General features: G+C 38.0%; 1 protein-coding gene across 1 annotated transcript; it reads right to left on the minus strand.

Moving 5' to 3' along the window:
* Nucleotides 1–226: 226 nt before the first annotated feature.
* LOC145500614 (substance-K receptor-like) lies at nucleotides 227–2175 on the minus strand. The gene has a single exon (XM_081480138.1). The coding sequence runs from the start codon at nucleotides 2173–2175 to the stop codon at nucleotides 1285–1287; it is 891 nt and encodes a 296-aa protein (XP_081336264.1). The 3' UTR covers nucleotides 227–1284.
* Between the last annotated feature and the right edge of the window lie 19194 nt (nucleotides 2176–21369).

Consider the following 21369-nt stretch of genomic DNA (forward strand, 5'->3'; position numbering starts at 1 on the left):
TAAATAACAAATCCAAACAAAGAGAAAGTCAATTCGTAGCATCATTGATACTTTTATTTATCTTTATCATAATCTAATATGTGACATAGCACTAAGTATGCTTTTAAACATCTATCAAATTTTCATATTGTGCATTTAAAATGTATTATACCATCATTCAAGCTAGGACGCTTTTCCCTTCGAAAGTGGAAGGACAGACAAAGACCCTATGTTGGCTGGTACGTTGCGCTATTTCATTTGTGCCTTGATAATATAAACCAAATAAAGTAATTCAGTAAGAATAAATTTCGATGTAGAAAATGTCGGCGACGTATAACCCCCAAAAAGGTTCCTGCTCAAAATTCTTTGAGGAAATTGGGTTTGTTTCAGTTTATTTCTTGTTTGTTTGTTTGTTTGCATTTCACTATTTTTTTGTCCATGGCTTTTCCCGCCCTTCCGAAACTTTAAAAGGAAAAGGCGGTCTCGGGACAAGTTTGGAGTGTTCTGTTTCCGAACGGGCACTCCCTTGAAATAAAGCGCTTGTTCACGTTCTAATATGCAGGAGCTTGTTATTCACATAAAGGTTAAAGGTTAATCCGAGTAACGGCATTGTGACTAATTATATATAGGTAGCACATGCAAGGAAAATTAGCGATATTACATTTCGGTATTATTCTATACCATCTTCAGACTCAATTATACAAGATTCATCGCCTGGTAGATTTACTAACTAATTGAACCAAATCGATCTCTACCGAGTCATGTAGACTATTAACTAACTGACACGTTGAGTGCTAGAAAATCGCAATACCATAATCGCACTCAAGATGGTATAACATGACTATAAATTAAATCGTCAATTAACTTAACATCAATTTTAGTCACCTACTCTGAAACTTAAGATATAGGCAATAAAACACCAGATATACTTTTGTTCCTGGAGCACAGCGTCTTGTTTATTTTCCTTTAAACTGCAATGAAATCGTGATTTCTCGAACCCCCATTTTCTGAAACCTCCCGATAACTGAAACCAAATTCGTTTCCCACTCCTCACCCGAACACTCTACCTTTACCTCCGATTTCTCCAACAGTACGATTTTTCGCTCTAATTTTTGTTTCCATTGGAGGTTCGAAAAATCGGAATTCCATTGTATGTTCATCTGCTGTAGGTTAGACTTTCTCACGACGATAATTCTTTTGTTTTTTTCATCGTGCTCGTTCATCTATAAAATGTGGGGTTAATGTAATGTTTAAAAACAACAAAGCTGATCACAGAAACTGGAATGGCTTTTTATAGTATCTGCATTACATGTCACGAAGGGGAACTGCAACTTGTCTTTGTTGCTGAGGTCGTCTGCGAAAGAGAGCAAGTAAAGCTGATCTGTATTCTGGCAAACGGATAGTGTATAATATAGGATTTACAAGAGAGTTTGCATAAAGTAAAAAACGCAATGCAGACCATAAATGAAAACCCACTGAAAAGGACAGAGACTGCAATATTTTAAATTTACTGATATAAAGGACATAATCCATTATAACTACTGGCAGGTACAACAGAAGAGATACAACAGTCACAATCAACAATGTCATGGTCAGTTTTCTTTCTCTACTGGTTGCACCATGGTGTTGAGGCTGCGCTCCACAACGGACTTTAATAACAATGGCCGTGTAAGAAACACAAATGATCAAAAGGCAAATTGAAAAAAATATCAAAGATAAGTAATAACTGTAATATAATTTATCAAACTCTTCGAGAAGTATATAAGCTATTGTTAGCAACCCAGATGTTACCCAAACAGCGGCAATTATTAATCGGTATACCCATTTTTTAAGCATTCGATGCCTGAACGGGTAAACCGTTGCGTGCACCCGTTCTAAAGCAATAATGGCCATGTTTGTTAATGAACCAAAGAGGAAGAACCACATCATAACAACGTAAAATATCCAATCTTCAATTGAAAATGTCCACATCCATAAATTACACATTAGTCCAGGCCAATAGAAGAGATTAAACGGAGCATTTCCTGCTACAAACATATCTGTAACTGCTAGATTTATTACCAGGTACATGCTACGCTTGCGAAGATTGCGGTTTCTTATAAAAGTTATTATCGTGCAGAGGTTGAATGTTACTATAGCAACAGACTCGGCTAGGCCTACAGTCATCCAGGGTATGCACTCAGATAAGGACCACATCTCAAAGCTCTGTCCTTTTCGGATTGTTGTTAGAAGTAATTACTCGCCAGTCTATCTGTGGAAAGATCGAAGTGAATTGTTATTATTGTCAGGTTCTTTTACTGCCTGTAGTAAAGCATGCAATTAACTGCAGGGATGCAAAGCTCACACCAATGTGCAGATTTAATTTTTGAAAGCAAGTCCTGACATTTATCGGATTTCGATGTGTTGAAAACCAGTTTTCAATATGTTGCTTTCAATAATCAGGTCTGTTGTAGTATGTATGTATGTTTTCAATAATTTGCTGTAAGCCCTAAATACCGAAAGCTTATGCTTAAATTTCGGAGTCCTAAAGGAAGGAAATTTGGTCTTTAAAAATCTTAACGGAAATATTTACAACAATTAATTTAATCAAAAAGAGAGCTTTCTTTTATTTTTGCAGGTTACAAAATTTATTGATAATAGGAGACAGAAATCTTTGCCATTGTAACCCAAATAGAGCGGTTATTACACAGCTTAGAGAAGACAAGCACGATATTCTGTCTTTTCTTTTCTTTGCAATGTAACGTCGTTTAACTTCTCGTCTTCGGAGCCATTTTTTACGCAAGATCAGCGTTGATGCCATCAATGGGGCTATTTTTCGTCAAATGTTTTTATTAAATAGCCTCTTAACTCGAAGCAGAATCTGAATTAAAAATAACGATGCCGTTGTTTATCTTTTTCAAGCAAAAATGCGCTTGAGTTGTCATCCCCGATAAATTTATAACACTGAGAATATAATGCTAGCTTTATAACTTGACCTGAGAATTTAAACAAATTGCACCTCAAAACGTCTCGATACATTTAATCGCGCATAACGAAAAAAGTAACGCTTATCTTGGTATTTAAACGTTCAAATGGACTTAATTACTAAATAGTCTCGAAGGGAGAACATCATAACGTTGGGAAAGATCAACGGCAAAGCAACAACAAAAAGTAAAGCCTTGGAGCAGACTGGCTCATAGCTGTCGGAGCTTATCCCTGTTCGTGTGGCATGAAGCGGCTAGGAGTATTTCTACTCCTCCTGGACGGGATGCTAGTCTATCGCAGGTCACTCCCCCGCAATTTGTTAAGTTTCCCAAGCAATTCGCCGGTACCCATTTATACTCCTGGGTGGAGAGAGGCACTGTGAGAGTTAAGTGTCTTGCCCAAGAGCACAACACAACACAATGTCCCCGGCCACGGCTCGAACCCGGACCGCTCGATCCGGCGACGAGCGCACTAAATATGAGGCTACCGCACCTCCACGGTATCCAATAGATATTTTAGAACAATTCTGAATATTTCACACACTGAGTTCCTTTCTAACAGCGTCTTTCATTATTTAAATGGTCTTGTTGTGATCCCAGACAAATTTTGAATGTAGAGAACAAGTTTTATCTGTTAAGGACCTAAGCATCTTTCAATAATTGAACAATGATGAACAAGAAAATGTGTCGCATCCCGAAACTTGTTTAAAATGTGCACCAACACAACGTCTATTTTCACTTTCCCGCACACAAAGAACTAAGTAACACTTTCCATGGTAATGAAATGTTTGAATTGACATTACATTTATTTTCAAGCTTTCTCAAAGAGTGATTGTTATAGCATTGTAAAAACAAAGATCATAGAGCTCAGCAGTAAACATTTAAAGTTCTTTCCAAACTTGTACGAAAACAGTTACCAGAACAAATATTGCGAAGATAAGTGAAAAAAAAAAAGTTGAAACGTCTTCAACTTACCAAGTTGTAAACAAGATGCTCTCTCTGGTTAATCTTTTTGTTAAAAGATCTGTTAGTTTTTTTTTTTTTTTTTCTGTAAAGAGATAGACAGCTTTAACAGTTTAAGCACAAATATATCCTAAAAAAGTAATGCACCTCTATAAGAGATAGACTGATATAGATAGAAGTAAATACGCAGTTATTGATGAGCAAGTTTTTTTCTCGAAAGCTTAATTTTCCATTCAATACAAATTGCTTTTGTCGGGATGTCTCGCAATCCATTTATGAACAGCACAAGACAGGTAACGAACCTAAATAAAGCGATTTTTTTTTTTCTTGAAGGAAAACGTTCCTTTCTTCGCTATCCTTGCATGTAAGCGCTTATATATTTACAAGATTTCACTCCACAAAAATGTAGAAGTTGTATAAAGATTAAATCAAGTTTGCTATTTTTTTAAATCAAAAAGAAAGCTTACTTTAACTTTAACAGGTTACAAAATTTATTGACAATAGGAGATTGTCAGGAGTAGTTGAAAGAAATCTTTGCTATTGTAAACCAAATAAAGCGGTTATTACACAGCTCAGAGACGAGTACGGCACTCTATTCTGTCTTTCCTCTTCTCCGCAAACGTCGTTTAAATTCTCGCCTTCAGAGTCATCTTTTCGCCCGATCAGCTTGATGCCATCACTAGTGCTATTTTGTCTTTGAAATGTTTTATTGGATAGCCTCTTCAATCGAATCAGAATCTGAATTAAAAATACCGATGCTGTTGTTTATCTTTTTCAGGCTAAAATGCTCCTGTTGTGACCGAAGATAAATTTGTAACATTGGTGATATAATGCTGTTTAACTTGAACTAAGAATTTAAACCATTCACACCCCACAACGTGTAGATACGTCTAATCACGCACAAAGAACTAAGTAATGCTTTTCTTGGTATTAGAATGTTCAAATGGACTTAATTATGAAACATTCTGTAAGAGAGAACATCCGTAACATTGGGAAAACTCAACGGCAAAGCATAGTATCAAAAAGTGAACAGCTCCCAGTTGGCTTGATCGTTCATTTGGTAGAGCACTGCACCGGTATCACAGAGGTCACGGGTTCGAACCCCGTTCAAGGCTGAATCTGAATTTTTTCCAGGCTATGATTTCAGAACCGCTTAAGTTGTGTGTTAAACTGTGATGGTCAATCATGTCTTTTTCTGCACTTGTATCAAAAGAACAGTTGAAACAACTCTCAAACTTACCTTAGTCGAGGCTCTCCCCTTGAATTTCTCGTTGGAGAATAAATACACACTGTAAAGAAAATGGTATAATAAGATAACTGATATAAAATAGCACGCAAATACGCAAGAAGCGACCGTCCTAAATGGCGTAGAATCGGTAAAATAATGTTGATAATGTATCCATTAGATATATTGTATTTATTTATTTTCATGCTTTCTCAAAGAGTGATTGTTATAGCATTGTAAAAACAAAGATTATAAAGCTCAGCAGTTATCAATTAAAGTTCTTTCCAAACTTCTACGAAAACAAGTTACCAGAATGAATACTGGGAAGATAAGTGAAAATAAGTTGAAACAACTTCAACTTACCCAGTTGTAAACAAGATGCTCTCTCTGGTGAGTCTGTGTTAAAAGATCTGATAAATTTTTGCTGTAAAGAGAAAGACGAGTTTAATAGTTAGAGCGAAAATCTATCTTACAAAAGTAATGTACCTCTATAAAAAGATGGTCTGATATGGATAGAAGCAAATACTAGCGGCTAATGATGAGCAAGTGTTTTTGTGTTACCTTAAGTTTAATTTTCCATTTAATACAAATTGCTTTTTTCGGGATGTCTTGTCATCTATTTGTGAATAGCACAAGACGGGTAAAGAACCTAAATAAGTTAAGTTAGAAATAATTTAAAAATGGAAATATTTTCCTTTTCTCGAAGAAAAACATTCCTTTCTGCTGATCCGACATAAGTTTATAACATTGTTGAGAACACGTCACTATTGTTGCATGTAAGCGCCTCAATATTTTACAACAATTTTAGTGCAAGGGGGAGGTAAAACTCGTTGTATGGCGTTCAGATCTACTACATCACCATAACGTCTCTATATTCAATTAGCTGCACACAAAAAAGAAATTCACATTCCATGATATTAATCTGTTTTAACTGAGACTGGACATTATCATCCATTTGGCATAGACTTCAACCCACCTTGATAGGAAACTTTAGATCCTGGTAAATAGACTCAGTGTAAATGAAAACCAGTCAAACTTCAAAGAGAGATATAATATTGGCCTAATGGAAAAATGACAAATGTAATTGAAAACTAAGTGTTAAAATTCTATGACGCTAAATAACTATTGACTTAAATAATGTTGGTGAATTTCCATCTTGGACTGTCTAGAAAACGTGCATTGCGCCAAAAAGCAACGAGAAAATAATATGATGGCATCTAGATAAGTTAAATACCATTTTTATTTTGCTTCTTGATCTGAAAACAAAAGAATTTCTATAGAAACTCCATAAAAACGTTCAAAGAAAAAACATGCAATGAGCGAATGTAACAATCACAGACTGAAAACATTTCCCGCACAAAACGTTTCTCTGTTGGTGTTAAAACAGTACTTAAACTTAACGTTCTACAGATTTGTAATGAGAAACTTCTTGGCAAAGCATTTGTTGTGTTGCTTCGCGAATGATATCATTTCAAGGGTACCCAACGGATCGTTTCGGTAAATTATCTGTTCGGAAGGCCTTTAATCCCCTCTGATTTTCTGAAGGGAATTGTCGCCTCGAACTTTCGTGATATGAGAAATTCAATGGCTGTTGTTTTCGGATTGTTAAAAATGTCGTTTTGGGTACCGAAAAAAGGTCAGCTATCATATTCGGAAAGGTGATAAGACCTAAGGTTTTCGGGGAATGGACAAAAAAGCCGTAATAAATTCGAGAATACTCAAGTTCCCCTAGAATAACCGAACAGATAAAACTTTTTTGGCGCAACCTAAAATTAACCTAAAGAGCCTTAAAAGTACTCCAGATAGCCTAAAACAGCGTTAAAAACATTTGATAGAAAACGGTCGATGGGTGCCCCTGTCATTTGTTATGGTGATGACCATATGAAGTTCTCATTCATTTGTGTTAAAGAAAGCAACAGCCTTTTTCGGAAATTGCGCTAAGGTTCGGTCTAAATATTCGCTGTTAAGGTAGCACACGTCTCTTGTCAATAATTCTGCACCTCACCGAATTCCCTTTTTTACTGACATCTAAAATATCACGCCTGAAGTTAAGACTTATTAAGAATGGCTGACTGTTAGGATCGAGAAACGCCGGTCAACGTCCCATTTGACAAATCGCTCATATTTTGCCCAAAGATACCCTTAGGTGACCTAATTCTAAAAATCATATTTAAAGGTTCCAGCGAATTTTTATTTTTCAGAAATTCGCGAAAATTTGAAAGCGCGGTCAAAGTGCGGTTTTTCGTGTAATAAAATGACCGAAATAAGGTGCGAGGACGAAGCGCTGCTAAAGTCTTAAAATAAACTCAATTGACTTCAAACTTCACACAAATTTGGAACAACCACTCTAATTTATTCCTCGCTTTAAACTAATCTCAGATATGTTGATATAGTGGTTTTCCGAACCATTTTAAAAACAGCTATGAAGCGTGTGAAAAATAACGGCAAAATATAGGTCATGTTTAACAGCATAAAAATGCATCTGGTACCTCACTTTCCGATTATTTTACGTTACAGCCTTAAAATATCATTATTAAAGATATACCATGCCAAGTTTCATGCTCGAACTCGCAGTATTTCCCTTTGTGAAAAACGAAAATCTATGTCAATGTGTTGGGCGTAAATAACACAATAATTATGCACGAACCAGAGACAAATCAATTTCAATGGCGAAAGTAAAAGGCTATCATTAATTAGAATCCCGTCAATTCACTGCTATCAGTAGAAACATAATGTCCACTGCATAAAAACTGTTTTTAGACGTTTTCGAACCATTGCGCGTTAACTTTGTTTAATTTCGTGTCCGCCGTCATGTCTAGTTTGTCATCGCGTGTATTTCCTTAATGTCAACAACACGTGAATGGTTGTCATAACAAACGCAAGAGATTTCCTGGAACCTTAATGTTTTCGATTCACCAAAACGCTTTAAGTTCGTTAAGACACAATAATGTGTCAACTTGGTATGCTTTTTAGCATCAAGGACGTTAAAGGACTGTAAATTAATCGAGTTGAAATATCTTGAAGCAAATCCGGCAAAATCGCGCCCTTATTCTAATTTGGTAAACAGCCGATCTCCGCTCAAGTTCCAGAAGTCGAGAGGTTAATCCGGCAATGTATTACCGGTACAACGACAAAATCAAACCGAGGTCATAAAAAGTGTAAGTTTAAAAGTGTAGTGGCAAGTTCCAAATAAATTTCGCCTATATAAATTGGAAACAAGATGTGAAACGGTCTGACCCGAAACAAATAAACAAAATATTAATACGACTAATTTAACCCGAAAATGGTACAGAAAACATACCTAAAAGCCGTCGATTCCCCTCGATACCACTCCGCATTGCCTTAAAGAGCCCAAGCTTTCTGCTGTAAGAATCAGGGGCCACATGAATCTGTATTTATTATATCGGCAACCATGCTGCGTGGCTGATATTCGAGACTCAGTAAAAGTTGTCACACAACCGTACGAGCAGCCCAGTCATGCTTTCACTGCTCTTGCGCAAATGTTCAACATTTCGCAATTTACATAAACCGACTACAAGTTTAAAGTAGTGACAGTAGATTGAAATGCGCTTTGTAAAGCTGTCCTATCGAGGAACAATTATTTCTTGTTTTTGAATGGCTCTTAGTTGTAGCTACAGTCGGGGAGGGGGGGGGGGGGGAGAGGGTATTCCCGGAAATTTCGGATATCTGTATGCCGTGGAAGATTAAGTGGTCTCCAGCTCTTAACGCCAACACTGAAACACTAGATACTTCTCGAAGTATCACAGGGGTCACTAAGCTAAATAATTTTGAGTGTAGCACCGCTGAGTCAATTAACCGTTGGCGCGCATATTGCATTGACCGTAGACAAGTGGAAAAACAGTTAAACCGGAAAAGCCTGTTGCACATTGTAATTTAGCGTTGTCCAACACGTAGTCGGTCTGGTTGTAATGTTAATCGTATTTGAGAGAATCTCAAGTTTTCTTTCGACACATACTGGGGTGGCATACTACTAGATGGGCGTGGCCGGGAGCCACGAGTCAAGTCAGTCAACTCGCCGTGCTTAATCGAGAGGAGTGACTGCGACCTTAACATCAGTGCCATTATCAACGGGTGTGACCGAGGAAGCGTCTGCTGAGGTTTCCATAGATAGTAACCATGCACGGTAGGGGTGTACTGATGTCTTCAAGGCCGCTGCATTCGTGTCTTTTATAGGCTGTCTACTTTAGAGAGGCGCTTGTCGCTGGAGAAATGTACTCAGTCCCTGGAAAGCTATTCCCTTATGGACTTAGCCAAAATGTGCTACAAACCTTGCTTGGAGCAGGCGTTGGCGCTTAACTCAAAGCCACAATAGGTCACCAGGAAGCCCTCGTTGTTTTAAAAAAGGTTTGGGCTCTCAGGACAGTCAGTGACAAGCAGCAATCGTATCTTATGGCAAAATTGCGCGTTGGTCAAACGACAGGCCGAAAGGTTGACGCCGAACTGGTGGCGCGGGAATGCGCAGTGCCAGGGATCCTTATAATTTTCGTCTTTTTCAGGTGCTATTTTTTCTCTCATCTAAGTGCCGCAATGCGCCAAAGTGATCCTGATGAGATGCATGTTCAGGCATCTGAAGAGGAGAGAAATTTTAGTCAGGTAAAGGAAGTTATAGAAATACTCCAGCTCCAGCATCCTTTGGTACACGACCAGCAAGACTTCTATGCCTTGGGGATGGAGGGTGACCTAAAGAACCTAAAACTGTGTATGCTACCGTGCGGGTGCGAAGACACGGGACTAGATATACCTCTCCCACTCGTGCGCGGAAAAGCTCCAAACTCGGCGCTTCTGAAGTATTTTACTAACAACTGCACTTGGCGGAAGTATTCTTAGGAACTGCCAGTGTTTGGCAAAACACCGGCACCTCTAGCGGGAGGGGGGGGGGGGGAGGATCGCTAAATTTTTGTAGAGAAGGGGAGGGAGTAGAGGAGGAAGACACTTAAGAGGAAAAACTAACGGCCGAATCGTCTCAACCTCGTTCCCAGGGTCTCTCATCTCACCACCCCCCTGGAGCGAGCTCAGCATCAGTTCATTAGAATAACACAGAGGCCTATCAGGGTAAAGCGTAGGGACAATCTGCAGTCCTTCCACTAGTGGCTCACTATCACTCTTCTCGGTTAAGCATGGCAAATTGACTGACTTGACTCGTGGCTCCCGGCCACGCCCATCTAGTAGTATGTCACCCCAGTATGTGTCGAAAGAAAACTTGAGATTCTCTCAAATACGATTAACATTACAACCAGACCGACTGCGTGTTGGACAACGCTAAATTACAATGTGCAACAGGCTTTTCCGGTTTAACTGTTTTTCCACCTGTCTACGGTCAATGCAATATGCGCGCCAACGGTTAATTGACTCAGCGGTGCTACACTCAAAATTATTTAGCTTAGTGACCCCTGTGATACTTCGAGAAGTATCTAGTGTTTCAGTGTTGGCGTTAAGAGCTGGAGACCACTTAATCTTCCACGGCATACAGATATCCGAAATTTCCGGGAATACCCTCTCCCCCTCCCCCCCCCTCCCCGACTGTAGCTACAACTAAGAGCCATTCAAAAACAAGAAATAATTGTTCCTCGATAGGACAGCTTTAAAAGACGCATTTCAATCTACTGTCACTACTTTAAACTTGTAGTCGGTTTATGTAAATTGCGAAATGTTGAACATTTGTGCAAGAGCAGTGAAAGCATGACTGGGCTGCTCGTACGGTTGTGTGACAACTTTTACTGAGTCTCGAATATCAGCCACGCAGCATGGTTGCCGATATAATAAATACAGATTCATGAGGCCCCTGATTCTTACAGCAGAAAGCTTGGGCTCTTTAAGGCAATGCGGAGTGGTATCGAGGGGAATCGACGGCTTTTAGGTATGTTTTCTGTACCATTTTCGGGTTAAATTAGTCGTATTAATATTTTGTTTATTTGTTTCGGGTCAGACAGTTTCACATCTTGTTTCCAATTTATATAGGCGAAATTTATTTGGAACTTGCCACTACACTTTTAAACTTACACTTTTTATGACCTCGGTTTGATTTTGTTGTTGTACCGGTAATACATTGCCGGATTAACCTCTCGACTTCTGGAACTTGAGCGGAGATCGGCTGTTTACCAAATTAGAATAAGGGCGCGATTTTGCCGGATTTGCTTCAAGATATTTCAACTCGATTAATTTACAGTCCTTTAACGTCCTTGATGCTAAAAAGCATACCAAGTTGACACATTATTGTGTCTTAACGAACTTAAAGCGTTTTGGTGAATCGAAAACATTAAGGTTCCAGGAAATCTCTTGCGTTTGTTATGACAACCATTCACGTGTTGTTGACATTAAGGAAATACACGCGATGACAAACTAGACATGACGGCGGACACGAAATTAAACAAAGTTAACGCGCAATGGTTCGAAAACGTCTAAAAACAGTTTTTATGCAGTGGACATTATGTTTCTACTGATAGCAGTGAATTGACGGGATTCTAATTAATGATAGCCTTTTACTTTCGCCATTGAAATTGATTTGTCTCTGGTTCGTGCATAATTATTGTGTTATTTACGCCCAACACATTGACATAGATTTTCGTTTTTCACAAAGGGAAATACTGCGAGTTCGAGCATGAAACTTGGCATGGTATATCTTTAATAATGATATTTTAAGGCTGTAACGTAAAATAATCGGAAAGTGAGGTACCAGATGCATTTTTATGCTGTTAAACATGACCTATATTTTGCCGTTATTTTTCACACGCTTCATAGCTGTTTTTAAAATGGTTCGGAAAACCACTATATCAACATATCTGAGATTAGTTTAAAGCGAGGAATAAATTAGAGTGGTTGTTCCAAATTTGTGTGAAGTTTGAAGTCAATTGAGTTTATTTTAAGACTTTAGCAGCGCTTCGTCCTCGCACCTTATTTCGGTCATTTTATTACACGAAAAACCGCACTTTGACCGCGCTTTCAAATTTTCGCGAATTTCTGAAAAATAAAAATTCGCTGGAACCTTTAAATATGATTTTTAGAATTAGGTCACCTAAGGGTATCTTTGGGCAAAATATGAGCGATTTGTCAAATGGGACGTTGACCGGCGTTTCTCGATCCTAACAGTCAGCCATTCTTAAGCTACGCCCACCAACATTCGTCGCTGCTTGATCTTCTTGATGCTTTTCGTCTTCAAAAAATCGTTCGTTTCGGCTCTTAAAACAATATTAGCCAAGAATGAAGCATACTTTTACTCTTTGAATACTCCTCCTCATTAAATTAAATTCTTCTTTATTGTTAACATTATTTTCTTTATTTCTGACTGAACTGTAAGAACGTTTGCTGACGGACCGCCGGGAAGCTTTGGCCAAATGTAGACCAGTTTACTTTGCTCGTACAAAACTGATTCCGGGGCGTAACTATTCTGCCGATGGATTATTTTATCCAAAAAAAAGCAAAATATTCAAAATTTCTCTTCATTTAAGACTTCCTTTCAGCTGCCTTAGAAATTTAAAGTTATTCAGGGATATCAAAGGCTCTAATTTCACCTTGGCGAATTACTAACTCTCTGTTCAGTGTCGACTATTATATTGTGGGGGCCCTGAATAAAAGCTTTTTACTGTTATCCGGGAACTGTCTACCTTTCGGAAAATCTTGAGTCTACTGCCTCGAAGACTGTCTTTTGGACCCAAAATAAAACTGTGGTCTAGTTAAAACTAAATTTGCTTTAAAATATAGAAGTGACATGTATTCACCGAGAATTGTTTACAATATTTTCTTGGCTGACTTTGCACTTAAATATAATGATTTTGAAAAGCTCTCATTATAGTATTGGGCATTTCTATTTTTTCTTGATGTTTTTTTCGCCACTAAACAGGATATACCTACAATAACAATTATCAGTAAAAATTCAGTGTGTGTCTTTAACCTACCTTGCCAATAGGAAACTTCAGTTCCTGGTGAGTGGGTCTTACAAGCAGCTCAACAATGGAAAACAGTCACCCTGCAAAGACATCATTTGGTTGAGCATAAAAAATTGACGATTTTGCCTCCACTTATGTGATATTGAATAGTGGAAAGTTAAATAATTGTTGACTAAAACTTGACGCATCTTAAGTTTAAGCAGGTGAGGACAATGCAACTCTGCTCTAAAATACTGCTACCCAATTGCATAACCTCAAGAAGTAACCCGGCTATTACGAGTTCAGTTCAGTATTTTTCTTGATCTAACCTGAGAATATTGAAATGTAGAAACTTTCCGTTCTTTTAAATAATTCGAATGAATAATTTGTTTTAGATTTCGCGCTATGTCCAAAAACCGAAACGTTCAAAACTCTTGCAACAGTTGAGAGATTAAAGGTTAAAGGGAATTAATTTTGTCTTAGGTCTCTGAGCTAAGCGCTGGGCTTAATGTTTCATTTTGAATTGATGCGTGTTCGTGACTGTACTTTATGGTTCAACATTAGAGCTCGACAACGAATCTTGTATAATATGTGTCAAGAAAAAAAAAAAATACAGGCAGGTCTTTTTACGTAACTAACTGTGGATCATTGAATGTAGCTTACTTTATTTCCAATAATACTCGACTCGTTAAATTTTCTCATTTCGGCAGCCTCAGACTATATGACGCTTGATTTTAACATCGAACTTTACCCAGGTTTTATCTCCGCTTAATCTTCCTGAATGTTTGTCTTTATTTAAAAGGCCCGTTCAACTGAAAGTTACAGACCTCAATAATTTTCTAAATGCTGCAACCCGGAATTTACACAACAGTTTAAGCCCACCTTTGTCGTCGTTTCTTTGGCCTATAATTGTTCTCATCATTTACGGGATCATAGCTATAAGTTTCTTGTTTTCGGCGGTAAAGGAAAATGTTGCGAAAGATTCCTGTATAATATTTAGGGCTACAGCCTAGGCGAATTTGATGTAAACCTGTATTTAAAACTTTAAAGTTTTGAATTTCTAATTATTGGAACGCCCGCAATACCATGCTCAATTTTGTAGCAGCTTTGAAGAGTTCAATTAATCGAGAGGTTCAGCTGTTTCTCTATTTTTGTAAAGAACTGCATAAAATATTTGCCCTTACCAACAGAGCACAGAAGACTTGCCATTCGAATTCTGTTGTGTTTTCAGATATTGGACAGTTAAGCGAGACGTAAACTTAAAGCTTTCTCCAAAACAGTAAAGTAACTGTAACGCAGAAGAGACGCGTCCCACTAACTGTAATGTTTTTAACATGGGCCGCTTTTAATTCATAATACTTTATTTTCAGTGGTATATTGCCACTGTACATGTCTGCTTTAACAGTATTCAAAGAAAAAAGAAATAGTGGAAACGAATTAACTCAAAAGTGATTGCAAAACTTTCTCTCGGTTTCTACTTTGAATTTAATACGATATTCTTAACAGCAACCATGGGCCAAATTGTTTGACTATTACAGTGTAATAAAAAGAACCAGCAAAAAAGTTTAGAAAGTCATTAAGCCTACCTTGTAAAGAAGAAACTTCTTAGTGATTGGTCTCAGAGCTAAAGAGGAACATTCAATGCAAACTATAAGATGAAACTCATTTTACGTAATTAACTAGGAGAATTAAATGTAAACAATATGTCAAAATGCTCTGGCCTTAAATAGTAATTAGTTAGATATTTTTCCGTTTCGCTTTTCAGTTGTCTGAGACAAAAAGACAAACATCACGCTTCAAATTGAATTTTCCGCATGAGAACTTTACACTGCCAATGCAGTTCTTGTCTTAAATGATTCCTTTATAGACATGTTGTATTTTTATCGTTTTTTAATATTGTATTTTTAACGCATATTTTTTAAGATATTAATAGTATGATAATTTTGTATTTTTTAATATATAGTTTTTAAATCTTTCTTTTTAACATGTATGTCAAACACTTTTATCATGAGCCCCTGGCTCGGGAGACTTGGGCAACCACTCCCCGTGTTCTTGACGTAAAATAAATTACCTTACCTTACCTTACCTTACCTTACTACATATCCAAGAGGCGATATCTGTGGTAAAAAAAAGTATCTGACTCTCTAAACTGCGTTGCTGATAAAAACAAAAAAACAAACAGCATTATCGGGAAGTTGATTGAACGTCCAAGACGGGAGAACAGTAAGATTGCATTAATTCTGAACTTAATATCTTCGTGTAAACAATATGTCGATATGCTATGCTGTTGAATAACAATTGACTGAACTGTCTGAACTCAAGAAACAAACGTCACACTACTGACGTAACTAAAACATGCTGGCAGGGCATGAAATATAAAAACAATAAAGTTCAGTCCTGTAACATTTGTCCATGTTTTACCAGACCTATTCTACTTAATTTTTTTATAATTTTGTGGTTATATATATATATTGTATTTGACGTTCTAAGAATTTGTTTATTTGTTCAGTATCAATGACTTCCGCCCAGATCCTCTCAATAGTCAACGCGGACAGACAACGTCTCCAAAGTGGAAGACGCCAATTTAGTTTCGACTTCCTTTCAGCTGTTTCTAAAGAAGTTAATACTTTAAAATTCTCATTTCGACTGATGTGCGAAGAACGATGTTAGATTTGTACAAATATTTTGATGCACAGAAAATTTGCACCAAAAATTCACCGTCCTTGTATATTTATGTTTTCACGATTTTCCAAGCAATTATGCGGCTTTTCGAGTGCACCTTTAACTCGATATATGCACCGTTAAAAGCCTGAACCAATTCTTTTATAGCAAAGCGACAACAACTTGGGAGCTAAATCATGTTACATTTGTTAAGAGGATAAGATTATTAGTAAGTAAATAAGGTTAAGCTCAATTTCTCCTCTGTTCACGCTCGAGAAAAACGTTTGCGAAAAAAATCAGCTTTGCTTTTATTGACGGTGCCTATTTTTGTTAGTGCGCTCCCGTTTTGCGCATCACGGAAGGCATTGTTTACACGCCACGCACGCGCTAGGGTTGAATCAACCTACTGTAACCAAATCAAGTTAATGAGGATGCGCTAAAACCAGGAATACCAGAATAGCGGCATATTGCTAACCACAAACTTTTAACGGCTTCCATCTGAAAAACTAGCTGTTTTCCGTAGAAAACTATACTGAAATCCAACCGCAAACATGTACTTGCAGAGGAGGTAATGCGCCCGCGGGTAAAACAAGTTAACAACATGTTAGACTTACTGGGGAAGTGACAGGAAAATAATATAACGGGTACCGAAAAAGCTTTCCATAAAGATGAATACAACTCATTTAACTTTTAAAAACTCATGGTTAATTACTCCAACATTTTATGTCACGAAATGGTTGGTAACAGTACTAGACAAGTGATTAGTTTTTGGCTATGACGAAAAGCTATTTAGACTGTATTTTGGCTAAACCAGGGACAGCTGTCAGGGACGCTAAGAGCGCTGTTCCGACGATAATTTTACTATTAACCTACCAAACGTTGTTTTTATGTACCATTTATCATGTAGTTTGAAGGTTTGCTTTTCTGTATACATGTAAATTCTAAGGAAATCTGAGAGGAATATCTTTTCCTTTTTTTTCAAAAAAACGCTGACGTCAGTTTTTTTCGCGATTCAAGGCTAATTATCGCGGAAAAATGCGTGGCTACCTTCAGTTTTCTTTGTTGATTCCAATAGCCCTTGCCGTAAAATCTACTTTTTCCGCATGGTCCTAATCTAGACTACGAGGGAAAAATGGCCTCGCGAACTCTCGCCCCCAGGATTTCACGTGATTATTTTGTCCTCGCGTGTTATTTACGGTCTCTGGCGAAAAGACCTTTGTATTTAGTTGGCACCCGTCCCCTGGAATTACTCAACAAAATGGCAGTGGTCCGGAACGCTTTCCGCTCTACCAAAAATTCCGGTTTGATATTCCGGAATTTTCAGTTGAATAGAACAGAATTTTCCAGAATTTCCGGAAAAGAGGACAACTTTCCAAAGTTAACCTAAATTTCGAAAATTTCTTACTCAGAACTGGTCACTGTCTTATTTGATTTTCCTTCTGGAATTGCCAGATTTTTCCGGTTAAGGGGCCTGCTGGCTTTCCAGCACTTTTCCAAAAGCTATACTTTCATCTCCCGTCCTCAGCCAAGGGCGGGAGATGACTGACATTTCAGGCTATTCGACAGGTGAAGACTACAGTGGAACTCCGCCTCACAATCACCTCGTTAATATGGTCACCTCGTGATTACGGCCAGTCTTTTTTTATCCTAGCGAAACGCCCTTACATTTTCTTAGAAGAAAACCCTGTCAGTCCAGCCACCCCGTTAACACGGGCAACAGCCACATTCTGAAATCTCAACCTGTATAATCCCGTACAATTTTACTCCGTTAATAAGGCAACTCGAACCAGTTACGTTTATCTTTCCATTGTAATATGGCATAACGGAACATGCGCCCTCTATAGCGAAGCTCATTAACCTGTCCCTCTCATCAGGATCGTTTCGGTGTAGTTGGAAAAGAGCCAGCGTGACTGCCCTTTATACCATACTTGTAATGTGGATGATGTCAACAACTAAAGGGCATTTCAGTAATTCCGGTGCCGTACAAAAATCATTGAACGCCACGTGCATGATCATTTATTGGAATATCTCGATGTTCGTGGCCTTATTTATAAGAACCTGCCTGGATTCAGAAAGCAGTACAGTACAGAAATGGCGCTTGCATATATAGCTGAGAGTTTGCTATTTAATCTAGATAGAAACCGTGTCAATGGTATGGTTCTTGTAGATTACAAAAAGGCTTTTGATATGGTTGATCATGTGATTCTGCTTAAAATGCTTCATTGAAGCCTATAAACTACAATCATCGCAAAAGTCTCGGGACAAAGTTGCACTTTTGGACACACGCCAGACGCGAATACAACTTCACCTGCCTAACCTCGCCCCTCATCCCCCATACAATGTTGAAAACTACTACCTGCAATTTCTTCGGATTTTCAACATTGTATTGTGTGGGGAGGGGGAAGAGCAACGCATTTTTAAAAGGAAAGCAGCCCTTTTTTCAAACTTCAGTAGTAAAACACAGATAATTCATTAAATTACATAAGTGTCCCAAAGACTTTTGCCCACGATTGTAGATAGGAGCTGGTTCATGACCAGTCATACTTAACCGAACGTACTCAATTGGTTTCATTTAAAGGACAGATATCGACTTTTAGGACTGATTACAGCGGGTGTGCCCCAGGGTTAAGTTCCATACTGGGTCCCCCAGTTCTTGTGATGTTTATCAGTGATCTACCCCTAGATATCCATACGCACATCGACATCTTTGCCGACTACACTACCCTACTAGCGTCTTCTGGTTATGCTAAAGAACACTCTCGGTCGAGAGGTCGCCATCGTCGATGAATGGTGAACAATCTATCTGTTTTAAAATTGCTCCGAGATGAAGACAATACTAATCGATGGACCACGCCTATGGAGAAGTTTAAATAAAGAAGATCGCAATCTTGAGATTCAGCTTAAAGGCAGTGAATTAGAAAGGGTTGAAAACATTGAGCTGATGGGCCTTTTACCTGACCAACAACTCAGTTGCGATGTCTATATTGATTCTTTATGTAAGACGATATCAAAGCGTATAGGCATACTTGACAGAATTATAAGGCTTATTTACCAACAGCAAAACGCGTACTTTATCAAATTGCTTTAATTAAGCCACTGATAAACTCCTGGTCTGCGGCCATCGTAGTTCAGCTTGATTAAAAATATAGCACAAATAGCGGTGATAAATATTATATTGCGGCGTAACATGGACAAGCTGCTGCAGCCAAGACAATTTAAATACAAAAGCGCTGTGCTCGTATTATTCTTGATGCCCAGCAACGCCATAGCATTATAGATCTATTTAACACTTGACGATGGGTGCCATATTATACGGAATCCGATATAAAGGTGCCTAATTGCATACAAAAGAATCATGGGTACCACTGAGCCCTGAGTACATTAATGAACTGTTAATACTTTTAAGAATTTGTTATATAAACAAACATTTTAGATTAAGTCAGCTTAAGGACAGGGTTTTTTTTCCGTTTTTTTGTCTACTTTTAATTGCTACTGTTGGACATCTATAACTATGGACTTCACATACTTGAGCCGAGTATTACGTCCACTGAACATAAAGGGCTAACCCACCATTCACAACCGATCTCATGTGGTTTTGATAGCTCAGTTGGGAGAGCATTGCATCGGTAACGCAAATATCGTAGGTTCGAATCCCGTTCAAAGCCTGAAAATTTTTTCAGGTCTTTTTTCCAGTAGTGTTATGACTGCATTCACATCTATCATCATGTCTACATTTAATTGCTACTCTTGGACATCTATTACTACTTTAGACAATTATTTTTAGACTGAGTACAGTACTGTCAATGTCGAGTAATTACCTCTTAACTTAGTTTTTAAATCATGTTCTTATATTGGTTTAATTTTAGATGTTTAATTTAGGTTTTAAAATATTTATAATAAATCTTTTATAATTCTTATCAAGGGCCACAGGTTTATTAGTTGTATTAACTATCTAGTGTAAACCCACGTGTAAACTCACGTGTCTACGTATGCCAACCATAGCCGCACAGAGGGTGGGTCCTCAACTTAAATTTTGTCAATACTGTCTAGGGAGGTGAATGTTGCGCTGCTTATTTTGAAAGTGAAGCAAGTGTGTTTGTCAGCGATACTGCCTGACTAATGCTTCGTCGCTATGATCTGAACTTCTATGAGTATGAGATACTAACTGAGAGGGAACTTTGTTTATTTTTCACTGCTTTGTTAAAAACCTTCAACAACCTGCTTCGGATTAGTTTAATCGGTTTTTCACAGCAAAAGAATTAAGTAACCGTCAAGTTATCGACGGGATGCATTCAGCTAAATGAGAAGCTAGTTTCTTGGCCGAAAATTGGACTAACCGCTAGAACAGTTTTAAAACAAAAGCCGTTGGATTTTGCAAACGCGCGACCGATGTCGCTGTTATCAAGTTCTTCATAAAATTTCTCTCAGCAACTGGATGAATTCAATCAAATTCAAAGTTAGTCTCTTTGCCAAACACCGGACGTATCAAACTCTACACGAAGGCATCAATGTCTCCGTTGTGATTTTGCCGATCGAAAAATATAAGCTGCTTAATCAAGGTATCCAGCACTCAGTCGTTGTTGATGTTAAGTTCTTTGTAATTTTTTTTTCGCCGCAAGAGAATGGAATGACCGTCAAACTGTCGATGGGAGTAACTCAAAACTACCTTTGTAGGCGAACAAACGACGTATTTAACTCTAACCGAATGAGTAAATACCTACGTTGTGATTTTGCGGAATGAAAAATGAAATTAAATTCACCGCGCGGTTCATTTATTGTTGTGGTCGTCATTTCCAAGTTCTTTGCCAATTATTTTCACCACCACAAATTCCAGAGACCGTCCAACTATCGATGGGAAAATTCAGCCAAATGCAAAACTAACCTTTAGGCCGAACTTTGATGCAGTGCACTCCAATATCGAATGTGTCAATGCCTTCGCTGTGAGGTCGGCCAAAGTTACAAATTTCACTCCCTATTGGTCTCAGTAGGTGAGCTAAGTGGAGACAAACTTTAACTGTCCTGCCCCTCTCTCCAATCATTTTTCTGGAACTGCCGAAAGCTAGCAGAAACGTGACCAGCCGCAACAGGGTACATTCTCGAGGGAAGAAGAGAGAGGACCCTGGGAACGAGGTTGCAAGCGGTGGGATTTACTTAGCTTTTGTCTAATGTAAACATTTTGTATTGTTCCAATAAATTTACATGGCCGCTGGCCACGTGAGTGAAAACGCTCTAAAGGTATGGCATAAATGCCCAGCCATTGGTAAACTAGCAAAGGTAATTTTTATGGCATGATAGGTTACCATAAAACATGATAACCTGTTTCTAAAAATACACTAAATTTTAGCTTTTTAAAGGGCTTATTACTCAAAAAGAGCTCGGTGACCCCCATCTTTATAATGGAATTGTGATAAGAATATTAGATGCAACTTTTTGCAAAATTTAAAGAAATTCTGTCTAATGGGTTCAGAGCCACTTTAAATTTTCGAAAAGTTAAGGTAGCTCTGAATCTTCTCGATGGAATTTCATGAACTTTAGCGAGAAAATGCAAGACTAGAGACTAGCACCAAAAGTAACTCTCAAATACTTTATTTCTGTACATTGTAAAAAAAAGTGTATTTACATTGAAAACAAATTGCTGGTAAAAAATAACGCAACTTACATTTCCACTGGAAAAAAAAAAGTTCTCTTCTACCAA

This window comes from Orbicella franksi, chromosome 10 (assembly GCF_964199315.1).
Source record: "Orbicella franksi chromosome 10, jaOrbFran1.1, whole genome shotgun sequence".
Classification (NCBI taxonomy): Eukaryota; Metazoa; Cnidaria; class Anthozoa; order Scleractinia; family Merulinidae; genus Orbicella; species Orbicella franksi.